The 22,574-nt window shown below is 44.2% G+C and overlaps 2 protein-coding genes across 8 annotated transcripts in view; one reads left to right on the top strand and one right to left on the bottom strand.

Annotated features, from left to right (window-relative positions):
* Positions 1–3,329: 3,329 nt before the first annotated feature.
* Positions 3,330–7,581, bottom strand: LOC110533014 (zinc finger protein Pegasus). Of its 6 annotated transcripts, none has more exons than XM_036988999.2 (4): positions 6,285–7,581; positions 5,956–6,135; positions 4,870–5,049; positions 3,330–4,671 (listed from the first exon to the last, which is right to left on the bottom strand). In XM_036988999.2, the coding sequence occupies exons 2-4, from the start codon at positions 6,083–6,085 to the stop codon at positions 3,662–3,664; spliced, it is 1,320 nt and encodes a 439-aa protein (XP_036844894.2). In that variant the 5' UTR covers positions 6,086–6,135; positions 6,285–7,581; the 3' UTR covers positions 3,330–3,661. The 6 variants fall into 6 exon arrangements, with proteins under 6 accessions (XP_036844894.2, XP_021472824.3, XP_090073961.1 ...); XM_021617149.3 differs by having other exon boundaries at positions 7,333–7,581; XM_090217835.1 differs by having other exon boundaries at positions 4,870–5,046; positions 7,333–7,581.
* Positions 7,574–22,574, top strand: part of acadsb (acyl-CoA dehydrogenase short/branched chain) — a 27,348-nt gene continuing 12,347 nt past the window's right edge. For both annotated transcript variants that reach the window (XR_016491184.1, XM_090217836.1), the window contains exons 1-7: positions 7,574–7,862; positions 9,120–9,279; positions 10,472–10,572; positions 13,248–13,454; positions 18,139–18,309; positions 21,237–21,362; positions 22,229–22,411. Coding sequence is in view for 1 of the 2 variants with exons in the window: in XM_090217836.1 (XP_090073962.1) it covers positions 7,830–7,862; positions 9,120–9,279; positions 10,472–10,572; positions 13,248–13,454; positions 18,139–18,309; positions 21,237–21,362; positions 22,229–22,411 (981 nt within the window). In the remaining variant the exon portion in view is untranslated. The remainder of the gene's footprint in view (positions 7,863–9,119; positions 9,280–10,471; positions 10,573–13,247; positions 13,455–18,138; positions 18,310–21,236; positions 21,363–22,228; positions 22,412–22,574) is intronic.

Genomic DNA, 22,574 nt, shown 5'->3' with positions numbered 1-22,574 from the left:
GGACCACAGTCATTTCAATACTCAGGAAGGGGTGGTGTTACGTTACTGTCTGTAAGGACCACAGTCATTTCAATACTCAGGGAGGGGTGGTGTTACGTTACTGTCTGTAAGGACCACAGTCATTTCAATACTCAGGAAGGGGTGGTGTTACGTTACTGTCTGTAAGGACCACAGTCATTTCAATACTCAGGAAGGGGTGGTGTTACGTTACTGTCTGTAAGGACCACAGTCATTTCAATACTCAGGGAGGGGTGGTGTTACGTTACTGTCTGTAAGGACCACAGTCATTTCAATACTCAGGGAGGGGTGGTGTTACGTTACTGTCTGTAAGGACCACAGTCATTTCAATACTCAGGGAGGGGTGGTGTTACGTTACTGTCTGTAAGGACCACAGTCATTTCCATACTCAGGAAGGGGTGGTGTTACGTTACTGTCTGTAAGGACCACAGTCATTTCAATACTCAGGAAGGGGTGGTGTTACGTTACTGTCTGTAAGGACCACAGTCATTTCCATACTCAGGAAGGGGTGGTGTTACGTTACTGTCTGTAAGGACCACAGTCATTTCAATACTCAGGAAGGGGTGGTGTTACGTTACTGTCTGTAAGGACCACAGTCATTTCAATACTCAGGAAGGGGTGGTGTTACGTTACTGTCTGTAAGGACCACAGTCATTTCAATACTCAGGGAGGGGTGGTGTTACGTTACTGTCTGTAAGGACCACAGTCATTTCAATACTCAGGGAGGGGTGGTGTTACGTTACTGTCTGTAAGGACCACAGTCATTTCAATACTCAGGAAGGGGTGGTGTTACGTTACTGTCTGTAAGGACCACAGTCATTTCAATACTCAGGGAGGGGTGGTGTTACGTTACTGTCTGTAAGGACCACAGTCATTTCCATACTCAGGAAGGGGTGGTGTTACGTTACTGTCTGTAAGGACCACAGTCATTTCAATACTCAGGAAGGGGTGGTGTTACGTTACTGTCTGTAAGGACCACAGTCATTTCCATACTCAGGAAGGGGTGGTGTTACGTTACTGTCTGTAAGGACCACAGTCATTTCAATACTCAGGAAGGGGTGGTGTTACGTTACTGTCTGTAAGGACCACAGTCATTTCAATACTCAGGAAGGGGTGGTGTTACGTTACTGTCTGTAAGGACCACAGTCATTTCAATACTCAGGGAGGGGTGGTGTTACGTTACTGTCTGTAAGGACCACAGTCATTTCCATACTCAGGAAGGGGTGGTGTTACGTTACTGTCTGTAAGGACCACAGTCATTTCAATACTCAGGAAGGGGTGGTGTTACGTTACTGTCTGTAAAGACCACAGTCATTTCCATACTCAGGAAGGGGTGGTGTTACGTTACTGTCTGTAAGGACCACAGTCATTTCCATACTCAGGGAGGGGTGGTGTTACGTTACTGTCTGTAAGGACCACAGTCATTTCAATACTCAGGGAGGGGTGGTGTTACATTACTGTCTGTAAGGACCACAGTCATTTCAATACTCAGGAAGGGGTGGTGTTACGTTACTGTCTGTAAGGACCACAGTCATTTCCATACTCAGGAAGGGGTGGTGTTACGTTACTGTCTGTAAGGACCACAGTCATTTCAATACTCAGGAAGGGGTGGTGTTACGTTACTGTCTGTAAGGACCACAGTCATTTCCATACTCAGGAAGGGGTGGTGTTACGTTACTGTCTGTAAGGACCACAGTCATTTCCATACTCAGGGAGGGGTGGTGTTACGTTACTGTCTGTAAGGACCACAGTCATTTCAATACTCAGGGAGGGGTGGTGTTACGTTACTGTCTGTAAGGACCACAGTCATTTCAATACTCAGGAAGGGGTGGTGTTACGTTACTGTCTGTAAGGACCACAGTCATTTCCATACTCAGGAAGGGGTGGTGTTACGTTACTGTCTGTAAGGACCACAGTCATTTCAATACTCAGGAAGGGGTGGTGTTACGTTACTGTCTGTAAGGACCACAGTCATTTCCATACTCAGGAAGGGGTGGTGTTACGTTACTGTCTGTAAGGACCACAGTCATTTCCAACACTGCTACAACTGTTATGTGAAATACTTTGAAATACTTTTTAAAAACAGGTTCAGAGGAATACTTTGGCCTTCTGATGAAGTACGATTTATCCAAGTCCGAATGATTTGTCTCCAACGCAAATTGCATTTAAGCTACAGATCATTGTTAATTTAGGAGGTGTTAGCTAAAGAGCACCAGTTAATATGAATCAGTAAGGCTAGCTGAAGGTAAGAAATTATGTGATTGGCAGCAACAGAGGATGTCTGAATGTGGAACAGAGAACACATGGAATCAACCGGAATGTGGAACAGAGAACACATGGAATCAATCTGAATGTGGAACAGAGAACACATGGAATCAATCGGAATGTGGACCAGAGAACACATGGAATCAATCTGAATGTGGAACAGAGAACACATGGAATCAATCTGAATGAGGAACAGAGAACACATGGAATCAACCGGAATGTGGAACAGAGAACACATGGAATCAATCTGAATGTGGAACAGAGAACACATGGAATCAACCGGAATGTGGAACCGAGCAGAGTAAATTACAGAGTGAAATGATGTCTAAGCTGAAAGCATCAATATGCACAGATGTCATTCACTTCAAGCCGTTGATATAATGTTACGTTTTTACACTCACCACAAAGTGAGACACTACTATACACAATGTATAATAAAGCCTGTCTGTTTGTCATTGTTGAGCACCTATTTGGACCAATGGGCTTGTACTTGCTTCATGCCTTACCTCCTCACACCAGTTACACAACACTGTATATAGACTTTTTCTACTGTGTTATTGACTGTACGTTTGTTTATTCCGTGTGTAACTCTGTGTTGTTGTTTGTGTCGCACTGCTTTGCTTTATCTTGGCCAGGTCGCCAGTTGTAAATGAGAACTTGTTCTCAACTGGTCTACCTGGTTAAATAAAGGTGAAATAAAAGATAAGGCCAAAACTGTTTAAACTCTAGTCACAGCAACCAGATACCTTGCTAATCGCTATTTAAACTATAAGTTTAGTAACATCCCCAATATTTATGTAACTAATTCAGAGTCGGGCTCTCGTGTGGCGCAGCGGTCTAAGGCACTGCATCTCAGTGCAAGAGACGTCAACAGTCCCTGGTTCAAATCCAGGCTTTATAACATCTGGCCATGATTGGGGAGTCCCATAGGGAGGCACACAATTGGCTCTGCGTCGTCAAGGTTTGGCCCTGGGGGTAGGCTGTCATTGTAAATAATAATTTGTTCTTAACTGACTTGCCTCGTTAAATAAAAGGATACATTTAAATAATAAGAAGTTGACTTTCTTTAAATTCTCAGACGGCACCGAGGAGGACACGTGATAAATGTCTCCAACCTCCAGATTGCTTTCTTTAAATTCTCAGACGGCACCGAGGAGGACACGTGATAAATGTCTCCATTTATAGAAACACCAATTCCTAATTTCAAAGTAACACTCACTCTCTAAGTTATATCATAAAAATAAAAAAAACTATACAATAAAATCTAGATCAGAATCGCTGTGATCCCTGATTATCATAAACACGGGAATAAGTTAATGTTCTCTGTGAGGCGCCAAACATCGTTCAAATTCATCTCTCGGGTTACTGTGGAAGTCAGTCACAGCGTGTGCTGCCCGCGAGCGAAGTGGCAGGCAAAGTCATACTTGTTCCTGCACTTACAGCCGCAGATATTACACTGCAAGGGGTTCTCGTAGCCGTGGCAACCCATGTGAATGGTATACATGATGTTGTCAGAGAAGTAGGTGTCGCAGTGCTGGCAGCTGTGCAGCATCTGTGGGTCTGGGTGCTGTGTGCTACCGAGCAGGGCAGGGGTACTGGGCTGGCTGTTACTAATGCTAGCTGAGCTGGTGCGTGTGTGTGCACTGTGCTCACTGCTGGGTTCTGGGTCCACAGGGCTGGGGCTGTAGTTCCTGCTATGGCCTGCAGGCGGTTGGAGGTCCTCGGGGCTGGTTGGGGAGGAGGTTTGGTGGTGGTGGTGGTGGTAGTGGTGGTGGTGGGCACCACTTTGACTGGTGGACAAAGATACTGACACTGCAATCGGTGCACCAGAGGCCTGCTGGATGAGGAACGGCTTGACGTCGTTACAGGACAGTCTGTCAGGAGACACAGGGGTCTGGTCCACTGGGGGGAGGTTGGACAACTGGCCTGCCAGCGTAGACAGCTGGTTCAGAGGATTATTGTCCACCATCATGTCACTGTTGACATCCCTGCTGGCTCCTCCTCCTCCAGTCCCATGGTCCTTCACGTCGCTCTCGTACACCTCGTGGTTCAGGTAGTCTGGTTTCCCCACCACCATGGAGGGAGGGCTGAAGTTGATGAGGAGGTGTCTGCTGTAGCCTCCCAGGCCCAGGGAGCTGCCACTCTTCTTCTGTAGGACGTTCAGCATCTTCTTGTTGGACAGGAAGGCGGGCAGCCCCGCCCCCTTCATGGGTAAAAGCTTGTGGCGGCGCCGGCGGTGGTGGGACAGGTTACTGCGGTCGCTGCAACGGAAGGAGCAGAGGTCACACTTGTAGGGCTTCTCTCCCGTGTGGGAGCGCATGTGGGCCTCAAGGTGGCGCTCGTAGGCAGAGGCGAAGGGGCACAGCTGGCAGCGGTGAGGCTTCTCTCCTGTTAAATCAACAAAGAGGGAATGTTTAGGTTTATTTGAACATCTTGGCACAACTCCAACATCCATTAAAATGTAACGTCACACAATATAAATACAAGTTTAAAAAAAAAAATAAATAAAATAAAGATCCTAACTATATGGGCGGACTGACCATCTGGCATGTTGGGCAAATGCCAGATGGGCTGGTCCATTTTTACCTGTGTGAATTCTGATGTGCTCTATCAGGCGAGCGGTGCCTTTACTGGCGTAGCTGCAGTAGCTACACTTGAGCTTGCCGTCGAAGGTTCTCTGGAAGCCGTCAACCAGCAGCCCAGAGCTGTCGTCCAGAGAGACTTCCACCGACCCATTGTGATGATCACTGTCTGGGATAGCTGCTACTACCGGGAGAGGAGACGACAACACACAGAATTAAATAGATACTTTACAGTCAAATTTTTTCACCCGGAAATTGATACCTCTAAACAATAGCTAAGCCTCACTGACACACAAAAAAGTCTAGGTCTGTAGCTCAAATCACATCTAGAATTTATCCGGAAGCAGGATTTGTAAAATCACATTTTTACATTGATCTATTTTTCCGGTGACAAAATATATATTCTGGCAAGTTAATCTAGTCAGAAACCATTTGTGGCGCAGTCCTGTTTATGTCTGGTGCTCGAAAGATATGAGAGGATCACTTGATCTTTGTTACGTTAATATCTCCACAATATGGTATGTAAATGTAACAGTATAACTTCAGACAAACCCCTCGCCCCATACCCGGGCGCGAACCAGGGACCCTCTGCACACATCAACAACAGTCACCCACGAAGCATCGTTACCCATCACTCCACAAAAGCCGCGGCCCTTGCAGAGCAAAGGGGAACCACTACTTCAAGGTCTCAGAGCAAGTGACGTCACCGATCGAACCACTATTTAGCGCGAACCACCACCGCTAACGAAGCTAGCCGTTTCACATCCGTTACATAAACAGAATAACCACTCATTGTTCCTCCAGAGGACCCCTTTCAGATGACGGACCATCGCCACTAAATAAACACGTTCAAATCCACCTTTTAGGTTTTCCTCCGTAGCGCTGTGCCCTGTTCCACTGGTTTCACTTCCCAAAGAAAAATTAGGGATATGGCTTATTTTTTGGGCCGATATATATATATATTATATTATATATATATTATATATATTATATATATATTATATATATAATATATATATATATATATATACATATACATACATCATAAGTTAAAAGTAAATTACTCTGATAGTGTTCATAACAGTCTCACCAGCTTGGAGGTGGTCGGGCTCTATCTCCCCACCGACAGAGCCTGAGATCATGTTGACATGGTGCGTTTGCTGTGTCAGGTACTCTTGAAAGTCCTTTATGAAATCCAGAGGTTTTAGATCATCATCCATTTGGCAAGATGGGGTGTTTTATGATGACTTCTGATCACTCCCCCCGAAACCTGTAAAATAAGGCAATAATATGTTTTAAAAACCTTTATTTAACTAAGCAAGCCAGTTAAAGAACAAATTCTTATTTACAATGATGGCCTACCGGGGAACAGTGGGGTTAACAAGTGCCTTGTTCTGGGGCAGAACGACAGATTTGTACCTTGTCAGCTCGGGGATTCGATCTTGCAACCTTTCGGTTACTGGCACAACGCTCCAACCACTAGGCTACCTGCTTGAAGATTTAACATAATGAACCACATGATCATCACATTGTTACAATACCACTGCATGTATGCCATAACCTATAGCCCGATATTGGACTAAATGAGCCTAACGTTACTCCATAGTCCAAAGAATTTAGATGTTCTGTTTAAGGGGCGGCTGGGTAGCCTAGTGCGTTGGGCTTATAACCGGAAGGTTGCAAGTTCAAATCCCCTAACTGACTGTCGTTCTGCCCCTGAACAGACAGTTAACCGACTGTTCCTAGGCTGTCATTGAAAATACGATTTTTTTTCTTAAAGGTTTAATTAAAATAAGGGCGAAATGGCTCTGGATGCCAAAACAGCCAAAGACTCCCATCTAAACGTGAATCGATTGCGGTACGGTTCTTCAAATATAAATTGCTCGACTTTTGATAACACAACAAAATGATTTCACAAATGCTAAATAAACATTGTATGTTGTATGTACAGTGTTTTAACCGCTGCAGCCGACAGTATTTTTCAGTGAAAACAGTTTGTGGCATCGGTCTTCCGTTTAGACACAGGTTAGATGCAGTAACGTGTAAATATGGCCGTGTGGGAATCTAACCCAATAAAGGCGTGTCAGTTTAACAACTAATTTAATTTTTCGCCCGATATTAAAGATACGGTTATTATGATTCCAGCAAGCTATGCGTTTAATGTTCAGACCGGCCGTCGCGGCTCTTATTAATAAAACGCCCCCCCTTTACAGAAAACGCCTTCATCCAATGACTCTTTCAATGTAATGGAACTGAGAGTCATGATCAAAGACGAGCCATAACCATGAACCATTATGTGGGCAGTCAGTCACGATGATAAGTATGTTGTCACCCCCAAACATCTCATAACAGTGGCAACATGACACGCAGCATGTTGACACACCGCCCATAACTCCACTACTGCCGGCGTTGCTCGTTAACGTTAGTTAATATCACGTTAGTAATGTGAGCTAGACATTTTACTTACCAGCTGGTCGTCAATCACAGCACCGTTTAAAAAAAAAATATACACGACAACTTACGCTTTCCCATCCGTTCTTATGTTAATTCTAAGACCGATGTCAAGATGGACATTTCAAACACGATCTAGACAATCAAAATATATGTGATGACAAGTTAATGTTATCTGGTTGTGCTAAAACAAAGAGAGAGAGAGAGAGAGAGAGCAGGGAGCTCTATGTGTTATAGTAGCTATGCAACAGTAAAATGACTCCCATTTCAGAAGCACAGAGCCGACTGTCAGTGAAAAGCTCCTAGTTGGAAATACAACAGCAGAAAGAGAAAGGGTTTGCCTAGAGAAACATGTTTATTTGATTAAAGATACCCTGCGTATATAAAATTGAAGACATGAGTAAAAGCTGATCACGTTCTACCAAAGTGAAAGATGCGAAAACCGTTCCACGGTCGCTGTTTCACCCGGTCAATAGGAAAGTGAACACACTCAGATGTAAACAAGAGAAAAACATGGCTTCGCCCTTGATCAGGTGCTTCTCAAAGGTGAGACGAATAAGTAATGCAAAAGCGGTTTCTTCGTTCACATTGTTGTTTTTAGGATAGGTTGTCTTTGTGTAGTCATACTTCATTAGAAATACGAACTTAGCTAGTGAGTGTTTTTTTTGTAACTTTAAATTACCCCATTTCGAAACCTGCTATCACACAACGCGTTGGCTAGTTAGCTGCATGATAATAAAAATGACATAACGTTAGCTAGTTAGTTACCGCCTGCGTCAGTTACACCACAAGTTACTCATGAAGAAATGTCCTGCCTGTGTCACTGCTTTTTATCTTGCCGTATATAGCCACCACTCTCTCATATTCACTCATGCTGGAGAATGGATATATGTTTGTTGCCTGACGACTCAAACTGAATTGTTCCACTGCTCTATTGTCGCTTGCTACGGTCACTATTTAACATTTTAGAAGTGCTCAGAAAGTGATTTTTTTGTTTTAACCTGAGTGCCAAAACATTCCAAGAGCTGAAGATGCTCAAAGTTGACCTATTCTGCATACCCCACTTTACCATGACACATCCGTGTCTTCACTACTGGAAACAAATAAACGGTTGAGTTTGATATCATAAAAGCTTACAAACAGGGTTGTCAAACGTTCTCTGATGTCTGGACCTCCAACTATATTCGTATATGTTGTAGCCCTACTTGTGCCCACCATTGGTTGAGACAACATGATCTTGAATACAGGGTGGGTATAATGTTTTGGCGGATAAATGTACTACAATGGGAATCAAATTGGAAAAATACTACTTAAAAATGAATGAATGCTTTTGTAGATTATTTATATTTAAGGTAAATAAAAAATATACATTTTTTTTAAAAATGTCAATTTTTATTTTATTTTTTATTGACAACCCTGTTTTTAAGCTTTTATGAAATCAAACTCAACTGTTTTTATTTTTTCTGGTGATGAAGACATGGATGTCTCATGGTATGGTGGGGTATGCAAAATAGGTCACATTTCTCTTGAATGTTTTTTGCATTCATGTGCAAAAAGTCACTTTCTGAGCACTTCTACGACGGGCAAATATGTGTGAAAGGTTTGGTACAAATCAAAGGGGGTGCTGTCAAAAAGGGATTGAATTCAAATGGATTTAATCAAATGGATGGCTGACCGAACAAGGAGTTTGGATAGCCGGGCAAATCTTTTTTGGGGGGATTGAGTAGAGTGGCAACTTTTTGCCTAGACACTCAAAGTTGTATCGTGTCATCCATCAGCGAAAATGTAACTGTGTTATTTCAGGTTGGTAGGCAGGTGTCCCGACCATGGAGTGTGTGCCAACATGGGCTGCGGAACAGATCCACCCAACCAGACATGTCTGCAGAGCAGGCTGCTGCTCTGGGGGTCTCCTACCCTCCACTACAGACATATTCTGAGGAGGAGGGGATGATGAGGGATGCTGGTGAGTTGGAGCATGCCGGATATACAGGCAGAGCAACAAAGTATATATATATATCACACACAGTACCAGTCAAAAGTTGACACCTACTCATTCAAGTTTTTTAAAAACATTTTTACTATTTTCTATATTGCAGAATAATAGTGAAGACATCAAAACTATTAAATAACACATATGGAATCATGTAGTAAGCAAAAAAGTGTTAAACAAATCAAATAATGTTATTATTTTACATTCTTAAGACAAAAAGGACAGATTTCCACCAGTCTAATATCCATTGCTCGTGTTTCTTGCCCCAAGCAAGTCTCTTTTTACTGGTGTCCTTTAGTGGATTTTTTTGCAGCAATTCGACCATGAAGGCCTGATTCACGCAGTCTCCTCTGAACAGTTGATGTTGAGATGTGTCTGTTACTTGAATTCTGAAGCATTTATTTGGGCTGCAATCTGAGGCTGGTAACTCTAATGAACTTATCCTCCACAGCAGAGGTAACTCTGGGTCTTCATTTCCTGTGGCTGCCCTCATGAGAGTCAGTTTTCATCACAGCACTTGATGGTTTTTGCGACTGCACTTGAAGAAACTTTAAAAGTTCTTGAAATTTTCCAGATTGACTGGTCTTCATGTCTTAAAGTAATGATGGACTGTCATTTATCTTTGCTTATTTGAGTTGTTCTTGACATAATATGGACTTGGTCTTTTACCAAATAGGGTTATCTTCTGAATACCACCTACCATGTCACAATACAACTGATTGGCCCAAACGTATTAAGAAGGAAAGAAATTCCACAAATAAACTTTTAACAAGGCACACCTGTTAATTGAAATGCATTCCAGGTGACTACCTCATCAAGCTGGTTGAGAGAATGCCAAGAGTGTGCAAAGCTGTCATCAAGGTAAAGGTTGGCTACTAAAATCTAAAATATATTTATCATTATTTCATAGTTGTGATGTCTTCACTATTATTCTATAATGTAGAAAATAGTTAAAATAAAGAAAAACCCTGGAATGAGTAAGTGTGTCCAAACTTTTGACTGGTATTGTGTGTGTGATTATATAGCACTAAAACCAACCAATAAGATTTAATAAACAGACTGGACCATGCTATGGATTGGTCTAATTTGTCATGAATTTGGTTTTATGTAAGTTCAATTAATCAAGTCACATTGCATTTCATTTTAATGTCCCACATTTGAACAGTGAACAAGTTTGCACAGGAGCGTCTTGCCCCGTTCGTGTCGAAGATGGACGAAAACTCTCTCATGGACCCGGAAGTGATAAAGTCACTCTTTGAACAGGGGGTATGTGTTTCTCTGCTTTACATCCTATGGTCATTAGGCTCAGGGCATTTCCATGTAAAAGGACCCATTTAGAACCAATGTGAAGCTCATAGGGGCATTTCCATGTAAAAGGACCCATTTAGAACCAAATTGAAGCTCATAGGGGCATTTCCATGTAAAAGGACCCATTTAGAACCAACGTGAAGCTCATAGGGGCATTTCCATGTAAAAGGACCCATTTAGAACCAAATTGAAGCTCATAGGGGCATTTCCATGTAAAAGGACCCATTTAGAACCAACGTGAAGCTCATAGGGGCATTTCCATGTAAAAGGACCCATTTAGAACCAACGTGAAGCTCATAGGGGCATTTCCATGTAAAAGGACCCATTTAGAACCAACGTGAAGCTCATAGGGGCATTTCCATGTAAAAGGACCCATTTGAACCAACTTGAAGTGGGGGTAAAATTTCAAGCTAAGTGCAGTTATCCTCTCAAGGTGAGGTCATTTTGACCCCTTCCTTTAAAAAAAATAAAAAATAATAATCAACTATTGCTAGTTAAACAAAATTGCATTTTCAATTAGTATAAACAAATATAATTGACGCTTATTTATTTTTTAGCATACAGCTCAGTGTTTGAATGATTTATTTTATACAGTCATTTAAGCTCCTCTTTATCAAGGGTTTCAATCATTTCGGACCCTACTGTGTGTTTTAAGATATTTTCAATTCTCTCTTCATGAGGATAATGAATGTTTACACAAATAACAAGTAAAGGTAGTTGGTGTTTATACTAATATACACTTTGTTCATTAATGATTAATTGATTTAAAACGTGTTAATTCTGTTACCAAATCGGTAATGGAATTACAAAAAAAACAAGTAACAGAATTACTGCAATTGAATTGGCTACAATGGCAAATCATAGTAGTCACAAACCACGGTTGAGTCACCTGCTACTGTCCTCCCTTCCACTGACATACTGTTATGTTCAGCTCATAGGCCAATCTGGACAGCCCCCCCCCCCAGTGTGTCACCTCTCCCAGCTCGTACTGACACCTACTCTCTTTCCATTTACTGTTACAAGCCACCTCACCCACTGAAATGTTGTCAGTCCGCCCTGTCCTTGATTTCAACGTCCACAGATGTAGATTTTTTTTGGGGTCCGGAGCGGCTTTGATTTGGCCCAGACATAGACGTCTCTGATTGGTTCCGATCACAGTAGAGTAGAGCACAGTATAATGTACTGCACTGAACATATCTACTGTACTGAACTACACTGTGCTGTACTGTGATGTGAAACATAGACATCTCTGATTTGGTTCAGATTTGGTCTGGTCCGGACCAACCACATTTGGTCTTGTTTGGGGGCGGAGCTCATTAGAATACTAGCCAGTGTGTAGAATAATACTCAGATATGTAAAGCAGGATATTACCCAGGATACATCACCATGAAGATAATTATATTCATATCCATAATTATGCATTTCTGTAGAATACTGATCAGGGACCCATGATGTAGTTCCGTCACCGTAATTCTGTTACCTGATGGAAATCAACTTCGTGTAGTTCAATAACCATAATATATATTTTTGAAGTCGAGGTGTCATGTCTGCAGAAAGACTGGGATATCAGCAGACATCTTGGAATCTTCATTCTCAAGACACTGAGTGTACAATATGTGCAATGACAGACTAATCAGGTGAAAGCTATGATCACTTATTGATGTCACTTGTTAAATCCACTTCAATCAGTGTAGATGAAGGGGAGGAGACGGGTTAAAGAAGGATTGTTAGACCTTGAGACATGGATTGTGTATGTGTGACCATTCAGAGGGTGAATGTGCAAGACTAAAGATTGAAGTGCCTTTGAACAGGGTATGGTAGTAGGTGCCAGGCGCACCGGTTGGTGTCAAGAACTGCAACGCTGCTGGGTTTTCCACACTCAACAGTTTCCTGTGTGTATCAAGATTGGTCCACCACACCAAAGGACATCCAGCCAACTTGACACAACTGTGGGAAGCATTGGAGTCAACATGGGCCAGCATCCCTGTGGAACGCTTTCAATACCTTAGAGTCCCTGCCCTGATGAATTGAGGCTGTTCTGAGGGGCAAAAGGGGGTGCAACTCAATATTAGGAAGGTGTTCCTAATGTTTTGTACACTCAGTGTATATTTAGAGTTTTTGTAAAGCTTTCTCACATAAGAAACTGAGGGAGATTTTACCGAAATTCTGTTACCAAACTTTGCATCGGCGCAGTTCTTCTAGGGAATTTATTTTTGTCAAATGTTCAAAGGGAAATTATTAAAATTAGTCCTTGTGCATGGAGTTGGTTTGTTTAAACTTTTTAAATAAATGTTTTTTTTGTTTAGTAATATTTGGAAGTCGCAGCATAATTCTGTTACCGTGGAATAGACCTAACCTACCTCCGTCATGTTCATTAGACACTGCCCTGTTGTCAAAAAGGACACTGCCCTGTTGTCCAAAAAGGACACTGCCCTGTTGTCCAAAAAGGACACTACCCTGTTGTCCAAAAGGACACTGCCCTGTTGTCCAAAAAGGACACTACCCTGTTGTCAAAAAGGACACCGCCCTGTTGTCCAAAAGGACACGTTAAAGTATGTCCTGAACACCACCCTGTTATATGTACCTGAGTATTCCCCATGAATTTGTCAGATGATTCATTGTCACTTCCCAGCTGATGGGCATAGAGATCGACCCAGAGTACGGAGGCACCGGCTCCACGTTCTTCTCCTCCATCCTGGTCATTGAGGAGCTGGCCAAAGTGGACGCCTCCGTGGCCGTGCTGTGTGACATCCAGAACACCCTCATCAACACGCTGTTTACCAAGCTGGGGACCGCAGCCCAGAAAGAGCGCTATCTCAGCCGGCTGTCAACAGACATGGTGAGTGACTTTAACAGGTTGCGTGTCGTATTGATTTTATTAAACGGGTTTCTAGCCGAGAGGAAATATGTGGCCTATGTGTTTTGATTTAAGGGTAGTGAGAAGTAGTGTGTTTTGATTTAAGGGTAGTGAGAGGTAGTGTGTATTGATTTAAGGGTAGTGAGAGGTAGTGTGTATCTATGTGTTTTGATTTAAGGGTAGTGAGAGGTAGTGTGTTTTGATTCAAGGGTAGTGAGAGGTAGTGTGTTTTGATTTAAGGGTAGTGAGAAGTAGTGCATCTGTGTTTTGATTTAAGGGTAGTGAGAGGTAGTGTGTTTTGATTTAAGGGTAGTGAGAGGTAGTGTGTTTTGATTTAAGGGTAGTGAGAGGTAGTGCATCTGTGTTTTGATTTAAGGATAGTGAGAGGTAGTGCATCTGTGTTTTGATTTAAGGGTAGTGAGAAGTAGTGTGTTTTGATTTAAGGGTAGTGAGAGGTAGTGTGTATCTATGTGTTTTGATTTAAGGGTAGTGAGAGGTAGTGTGTTTTGATTTAAGGGTAGTGAGAGGTAGTGTGTTTTGATTTAAGGGTAGTGTGTATCTATGTGTTTTGATTTAAGGGTAGTGAGAGGTAGTGTGTTTTGATTTAAGGGTAGTGAGAGGTAGTGTGTTTTGATTTAAGGGTAGTGAGAGGTAGTGTGTATCTATGTGTTTTGATTTAAGGGTAGTGAGAGGTAGTGTGTTTTGATTTAAGGGTAGTGAGAAGTAGTGTGTTTTGATTTAAGGGTAGTGAGAGGTAGTGTGTTTTGATTTAAGGGTAGTGAGAGGTAGTGTGTTTTGATTTAAGGGTAGTGAGAGGTAGTGTGTTTTGATTTAAGGGTAGTGAGAGGTAGTGTGTTTTGATTTAAGGGTAGTGAGAGGTAGTGTGTTTTGATTTAAGGGTAGTGAGAGGTAGTGTGTTTTGATTTAAGGGTAGTGAGAGGTAGTGTGTTTTGATTTAAGGGTAGTGAGAGGTAGTGTGTTTTGATTTAAGGGTAGTGAGAGGTAGTGTGTTTTGATTTAAGGGTAGTGAGAGGTAGTGTGTTTTGATTTAAGGGTAGTGAGAAGTAGTGCATCTGCGTTTTGATTTAAGGCTGTACTAGTAAGTTTAAATAAAGCTTCTGATCATGTAGCTAACGTCTCTTTATTATAGCCAGTAGAGGGAGCTACTGGTTCACAAGACATTTAACAGACCTAAAACGCCTTCAGAAAATATCCACTTCACTTTACAGCCTGAATTTAAAATGGATTCAATTGGGATTTTTTTTAATGCATCATGTTATGGGTATGCTTGTAATCGTTAAGTACTGGGGAGTTTTTCAGGATAAAAAAATAAATAAACTGAATAGAGCTAAGTACAGGTAAAGTCCTAGAGGAAAACTTGCTTCATTCTTCACTCTGTTGTTTCTTCTTCGTGTTGTATCTCGGTCCATATTTTACAGCTGTTTCTTCTTCGTGTTGTATCTTGGACCATATTTTACAGCTGTTTCTTCTTCGTGTTGTATCTTGGACCATATTTTACAGCTGTTTCTTCTTCGTGTTGTATCTTGGACCATATTTTACAGCTGTTTCTTCTTCTTCGTGTTGTATCTTGGACCATATTTTACAGCTGTTTCTTCTTCTTCGTGTTGTATCTTGGACCATATTTTACAGCTGAGGTTTCTATATTGTGCCTACGATTGGTTGAGACACAACAGGATCTTGAATACAGGGTGGATATAATGTTTTGGCTGATAAATGGTACTAATATCTGTAATCCTCCATAGGAAACCTATTGAAATCATAGAAATATACATCATAGAATAGACATGACCATTTTAAGTTGTCATTCAATGGCAGCCATATTTGGCGTAGTAATTAGAAGTTAATATTTCAATAACATTTAAATGTCAATGGTGTACCAGCGAAATTGCAGTGGTCTGAAGGATATGTATATTCTATAATTTATTGTCCTGTAGTTCCAGACCTGTCCATGTAATGATGCTAACACCTTGTTGTCCTGTAGTCCCAGACCTGTCCATGTAATGATGCTGACACCTTGTTGTCCTGTACTGTAGTTCCAGACCTGTCCATGTAATGATGCTGATACCTTGTTGTCCTGTAGGTTGGTAGTTCCAGACCTGTCCATGTAATGATGCTGATACCTTGTTGTCCTGTAGTTCCAGACCTGTCCATGTAATGATGCTGATACCTTGTTGTCCTGTAGTTCCAGACCTGCCCATGTAATGATGCTGACACCTTGTTGTCCTGTACTGTAGTTCCAGACCTGTCCATGTAATGATGCTAACACCTTGTTGTCCTGTAGTTCCAGACTTGTCCATGTAATGATGCTGACACCTTGTTGTCCTGTACTGTTGTTCCAGACCTGTCCATGTAATGATGCTGATACCTTGTTGTCCTGTACTGTTGTTCCAGACCTATCCATGTAATGATGCTAACACCTTGTTGTCCTGTAGTTCCAGACCTGTCCATGTAATGATGCTGACACCTTGTTGTTCTGTACTGTAGTTCCAGACCTGTCCATGTAATGATGCTGACACCTTGTTGTCCTGTACTGTTGTTCCAGACCTGTCCATGTAATGATGCTGACACCTTGTCCTGTACTGTAGTTCCAGACCTGTCCATGTAATGATGCTGACACCTTGTTGTCCTGTACTGTTGTTCCAGACCTGTCCATGTAATGATGCTGACACCTTGTCCTGTACTGTAGTTCCAGACCTGTCCATGTAATGATGCTGACACCTTGTTGTCCTGTACTGTTGTTCCAGACCTGTCCATGTAATGATGCTGACACCTTGTCCTGTACTGTAGTTCCAGACCTGTCCATGTAATGATGCTGACACCTTGTTGTCCTGTACTGTAGTTCCAGACCTGTCCATGTAATGATGCTAACACCTTGTTGTCCTGTCCTGTAGATCCAGACCTATCCATGTAATGATGCTAACACCTTGTTGTCCTGTACTGTAGTTCCAGACCTGGTCATGTAATGATGCTGATACCTTGTTGTCCTGTACTGCAGTTCCAGACCTGTCCATGTAATGATGCTGACACCTTGTTGTCCTGTAGTTCCAGACCTGTCCATGTAATGATGCTGACACCTTGTTGTCCTGTACTGTAGTTCCAGACCTGTCCATGTAATGATGCTGATACCTTGTTGTCCTGTACTGTTGTTCCAGACCTGTCCATGTAATGATACCTTGTTGTCCTGTACTGTAGTTCCAGACCTGTCCATGTAATGATGCTGACACCTTGTTGTCCTGTACTGTAGTTCCAGACCTGTCCATGTAATGATGCTAACACCTTGTTGTTCTGTACTGTAGTTCCAGACCTGTCCATGTAATGATGCTGACACCTTGTTGTTCTGTACTGTAGTTCCAGACCTGTCCATGTAATGATGCTGACACCTTGTTGTCCTGTACATCCAGACCTGTCCATTTAATGATGCTGACACCTTGTTGTCCTGTAGTTCCAGACCTGTCCATGTAATGATGCTGACACCTTGTTGTCCTGTACTGTACTTCCAGACCTGTCCATGTAATGATGCTGATACCTTGTTGTCCTGTACTGTAGTTCCAGACCTGTCCATGTAGTGATGCTGACACCTTGTTGTTCTGTACTGTAGTTCCAGACCTGTCCATGTAATGATGCTGACACCTTGTTGTCCTGTACATCCAGACCTGTCCATGTAATGATGCTGACACCTTGTTGTCCTGTAGTTCCAGACCTGTCCATGTAATGATGCTGACACCTTGTTGTCCTGTACTTCCAGACCTGTCCATGTAATGATGCTGATACCTTGTTGTCCTGTACTGTAGTTCCAGACCTGTCCATGTAATGATGCTGACACCTTGTTGTCCTGTAGTTCCAGACCTGTCCATGTAATGATGCTGATACCTTGTTGTCCTGTACTGTAGTTCCAGACTTGTCCATGTAATGATGCTGACACCGTGTTGTCCTGTACTGTAGTTCCAGACCTGTCCATGTAATGATGCTGACACCTTGTTGTCCTGTAGTTCCAGACCTGTCCATGTAATGCTGCTGATACCTTGTTGTCCTGTACTGTAGTTCCAGACCTATCCATGTAATGATGCTAACACCTTGTTGTCCTGTACTGTAGTTCCAGACCTGGTCATGTAATGATGCTGATACCTTGTTGTCCTGTACTGTAGTTCCAGACCTATCCATGTAATGATGCTGACACCTTGTTTTCCTGTACTGTAGTTCCAGACCTGTCCATGTAATGATGCTGATACCTTGTTGTCCTGTAGTTCCAGACCTATCCATGTAATGATGCTGACACCTTGTTGTCATGTCCTGTAGATCCAGACCTGTCCATGTAATGATGCTGATACCTTGTTGTCCTGTAGTTCCAGACCTGTCCATGTAATGATGCTGATACCTTGTTGTCCTGTAGTTCCAGACCTGTCCATGTAATGATGCTGACACCTTGTTGTCCTGTAGGTTGGTAGTTCCAGACCTGTCCATGTAATGATGCTAACACCTTGTTGTCCTGTAGATCCAGACCTGTCCATGTAATGATGCTGATACCTTGTTGTCCTGTAGTTCCAGACCTGTCCATGTAATGATGCTGATACCTTGTTGTCCTGTCCTGTAGGTTGGTAGTTCCAGACCTGTCCATGTAATGATACCTTGTTGTCCTGTACTGTAGGTTGGTAGTTTCTGCCTGTCAGAAGCAGAGTCGGGTAGCGATGCCTTCTCTCTGAAGACGCGTGCTGACAAACATGGAGACTATTACGTCATCAACGGTTCCAAGATGTGGATCAGCAACGCAGAGCAAGCCGGGGTGTTTCTGGTGATGGCCAACGTGGACCCGTCTGCTGTGAGTTCAACCCCACGCAGTCAACAACCCACGCAGTCACCGAACCACGCAGTCACCGAACCACGCAGACACCGAACCACGCAGTCACCAACCCACGCAGTCACCAAACAAACCCACGCAGTCACCAAACAAACCCACGCAGTCACCAACCAAACCCACGCAGTCACCAACCCAACCCACGCAGTCACCGAACCACGCAGTCACCAACCCAACCCACGCAGTCACCAACCCAACCCACGCAGTCACCAAACAAACCCACGCAGTCACCAACCCAACCCACGCAGTCACCAACCCAACCCACGCAGTCACCAACCCACGCAGTCACAAAACAAACACACGCAGTCACCGACCCACGCAGTCACCAGCCCACGCAGTCACCAGCCCACGCAGTCACCAGCCCACGCAGTCCCCAACCAAACCCACGCAGTCACCAACCAAACCCACGCAGTCACCAACCCACGCAGTCACCAACCCACGCAGTCACCAACCCAACCCATGCAGTCACCAACCCAACCCACGCAGTCACCAACCCACGCAGTCACCAACCCACGCAGTCACCAACCCAAACCCACGCAGTCACCAACCCACGTAGTCACCAACCCAAACCCACGCAGTCACCAACCCACGCAGTCACCGAACAAACCCACACAGTCACCAACCCAAACCCACGCAGTCACCGACCACACAGTCACCAACCCACACAGTCATCAACCAAACCCACGCAGTCACCACCCACTTAGTCACCAACTAAACCCACGCAGTCACCAACTAAACCCACGCAGTCACCAACTAAACCCACGCAGTCACCAACCCACACAGTCACCAAACAAACGCACGCAGGTACCAACCCACGCAGTCACAAACCCACGCAGTCACCGACCCACGCAGTCACCGACCAAACCCACACAGTCACCAACCAAACCCACGCAGTCACCAACCAAACCCACGCAGTCACCAACCAAACCCACGCAGTCACCAACCAAACCCACGCAGTCACCGAACAAACCCACGCAGTCACCAACCCACGCAGTCACCAAACAAACCCACGCAGTCCCCAACCAAACCCACGCAGTCCCCAACCAAACCCACGCAGTCCCCAACCAAACCCACGCAGTCCCCAACCAAACCCACGCAGTCCCCAACCAAACCCACGCAGTCCCCAACCAAACCCACGCAGTCCCCAACCAAACCCACGCAGTCACCAACCAAACCCACGCAGTCACCAAACAAACCCACGCAGTCACCAAACAAACCCACGCAGTCACCAAATCAACCCACACAGTCACCAAACAAACCCACACAGTCACCAAACAAACCCACGCAGTCACCAACCCACGCAGTCACCAAACAAACCCACGCAGTCACCAAACAAACCCACGCAGTCACCAAATAAACCCACGCAGTCACCAAACAAACCCACGCAGTCACCAAACAAACCCACGCAGTCACCAACCAAACCCACGCAGTCACCAACCAAACCCACGCAGTCACCAAACAAACCCACGCAGTCACCAACCAAACCCACGCAGTCACCAACCAAACCCACGCAGTCACCAACCAAACCCACGCAGTCACCAACCAAACCCACGCAGTCACCAACCAAACCCACGCAGTCACCAAACAAACCCACGCAGTCACCAAATCAACCCACGCAGTCACCAAACAAACCCACGCAGTCACCAACCCGCGCAGTCACCAACCCACGCAGTAACCGAACAAACCCACGCAGTCACCAACCCACGCAGTCACCAAACAAACCCACGCAGTCACCAAACAAACCCACGCAGTCACCAAACAAACCCACGCAGTCACCAACCAAACCCACGCAGTCACCAACCAAACCCACGCAGTCACCAAATAAACCCACGCAGTCACCAAACAAACCCACGCAATCACCAACCCACGCAGTCACCAACCAAACCCACGCAGTCACCATCCAAACCCACGCAGTCACCAACCAAACCCACACAGTCACCAGCCAAACCCACGCAGTCACCAACCAAACCCACGCAGTCACCATCCAAACCCACGCAGTCACCAACCAAACCCACACAGTCACCAGCCAAACCCACGCAGTCACCAACCAAACCCACGCAGTCACCAACCAAACCCACGCAGTCACCATCCAAACCCACGCAGTCACCAAATAAACCCACGCAGTCACCAACCAAACCCACACAGTCACCAACCAAACCCACGCAGTCACCAACCAAACTCACGCAGTCACCAACCAAACCCACGCAGTCACCAAACAAACCCACGCAGTCACCAACCCACGCAGTCACCAACCAAACCCACGCAGTCACCATCCAAACCCACGCAGTCACCAACCAAACCCACACAGTCACCAACCAAACCCACGCAGTCACCAACCAAACCCACGCAGTCACCAACCAAACTCACGCAGTCACCAAACAAACTCACGCTGTCACCAAACAACAGGGTCTAGTTCATTCGGGTCTTGTCTTAGTGTTTGTCTTCAGACTGTAGAGGAGTTTCTCCTTAGTGTTTGTCTTCAGACTGTGGAGGAGTTTCTCCTTAGTGTTTGTCTTGTCTTCAGGCTGTAGAGGAGTTTCTCCTTAGTGTTTGTCTTGTCTTCAGACTGTGGAGGAGTTTCTCCTTAGTGTTTGTCTTGTCTTCAGACTGTAGAGGAGTTTCTCCTTAGTGTTTGTCTTGTCTTCAGGCTGTAGAGGAGTTTCTCCTTAGTGTTTGTCTTGTCTTCAGACTGTAGAGGAGTTTCTCCTTAGTGTTTGTCTTCAGACTGTAGAGGAGTTTCTCCTTAGTGTTTGATATGTCCTGTTGAGTGGTAGCGCCTAGGAAACAGCTACTTCCTGGTTTACACGCTGTTGGAACCTGTGTATGTGACCAATAAAGTTTGATTTTGTATCCAGCAGTAAATGACAGTAAACTTCCTCTTTTGTCCACAGGGCCACCGAGGTATCACCTGCTTCATCGTGGACAGAGACACCGAGGGGCTTCAGATCGGCAGGAAGGAGAACAAACTGGGTCTGAGAGCTTCTTCAACCTGTCCTCTCAACCTGGACAACATCAAGGTAGGTAGGATCTTCAACCTGTCCTCTTAACCTGGACAACATCAAGGTAGGTAGGCTCTTCAACCTGTCCTCTTAACCTGGACAACATCAAGGTAGGTAGGCTCTTCAACCTGTCCTCTCAACCTGGACAACATCATGGTAGGTAGGCTCTTCAACCTGTCCTCTTAACCTGGACAACATCAAGGTAGGTAGGCTCTTCAACCTGTCCTCTCAACCTGGACAACATCAAGGTAGGTAGACTCTTCAACCTGGACAACATCAAGGTAGGTAGGCTCTTCAACCTGTCCTCTCAACCTGGACAACATCAAGGTGGGTAGGCTCTTCAACCTGGACAACATCAAGGTAGGTAGGCTCTTCAACCTGGACAACATCAAGGTAGGTAGGCTCTTCAACCTGGACAACATCAAGGTAGGTAGGCTCTTCAACCTGGACAACATCAAGGTAGGTAGGCTCTTCAACCTGGACAACATCAAGGTAGGTAGGCTTGTCAACCTGGACAACATCAAGGCACACATTCTATATATGAACAAATATAGACCGTAACAACAACCAACAATGAAAAGGTGAATCTGATATGCATCAACCTGTCCATCAGATCAGAAGCATGTTGATTGAATGGTAATGTAATGTGTGTGTATAATAATGAATAATAATAATAATAATAATAATAATAATAATAATAATAATGAACCTTCTAGCTGCGTATATGAAATGTGTCTGTACTCTCTAGAAGTGGCCATTTTTAGAGTATCCGTATTTTAGATTCTGTCTATATATTTTGTCGGGCTGACCCCATTTAGTCGACTGGTCCATTGATTGGTCCATAGGCTGTTGGTCGACCAGAGATTTCTTTGGTTTTGTTGAAGGTTCCTGAGAAGAACGTCTTGGGTCAGATCGGCCACGGATACAAGTACGCCATCGGCATGCTGAACGAAGGCAGGATTGGGATCGCCGCTCAGATGCTGGGCCTGGCTCAGGGTTGCTTCGACCAGGCCGTTCCCTACACCAGACAGAGGGTTCAGTTTGGCAAACGCATCTTCGACTTCCAGGTTAAAAAACATATTCATTTAAAAAAACATTTTTATACATTTCCTGGTCATGGGATGAATGTTTCTCCACTTGTAGGTGTTGCTGCTGTGACCAGTGTGTGGCTTACTGACTTCTATCAAACTCATCTTTGTGATTCATTTTAAAAACCTCCATTATTCTCCA

The sequence above is a fragment of the Oncorhynchus mykiss genome, chromosome 23 (assembly GCF_057628025.1).
Source record: "Oncorhynchus mykiss isolate SJ-2025 chromosome 23, ASM5762802v1, whole genome shotgun sequence".
NCBI classification, from domain to species: Eukaryota; Metazoa; Chordata; class Actinopteri; order Salmoniformes; family Salmonidae; genus Oncorhynchus; species Oncorhynchus mykiss.
The sequence above is the reverse complement of the archived record's forward strand: the minus strand, read 5'-3'. Positions and strand labels throughout refer to the sequence as shown.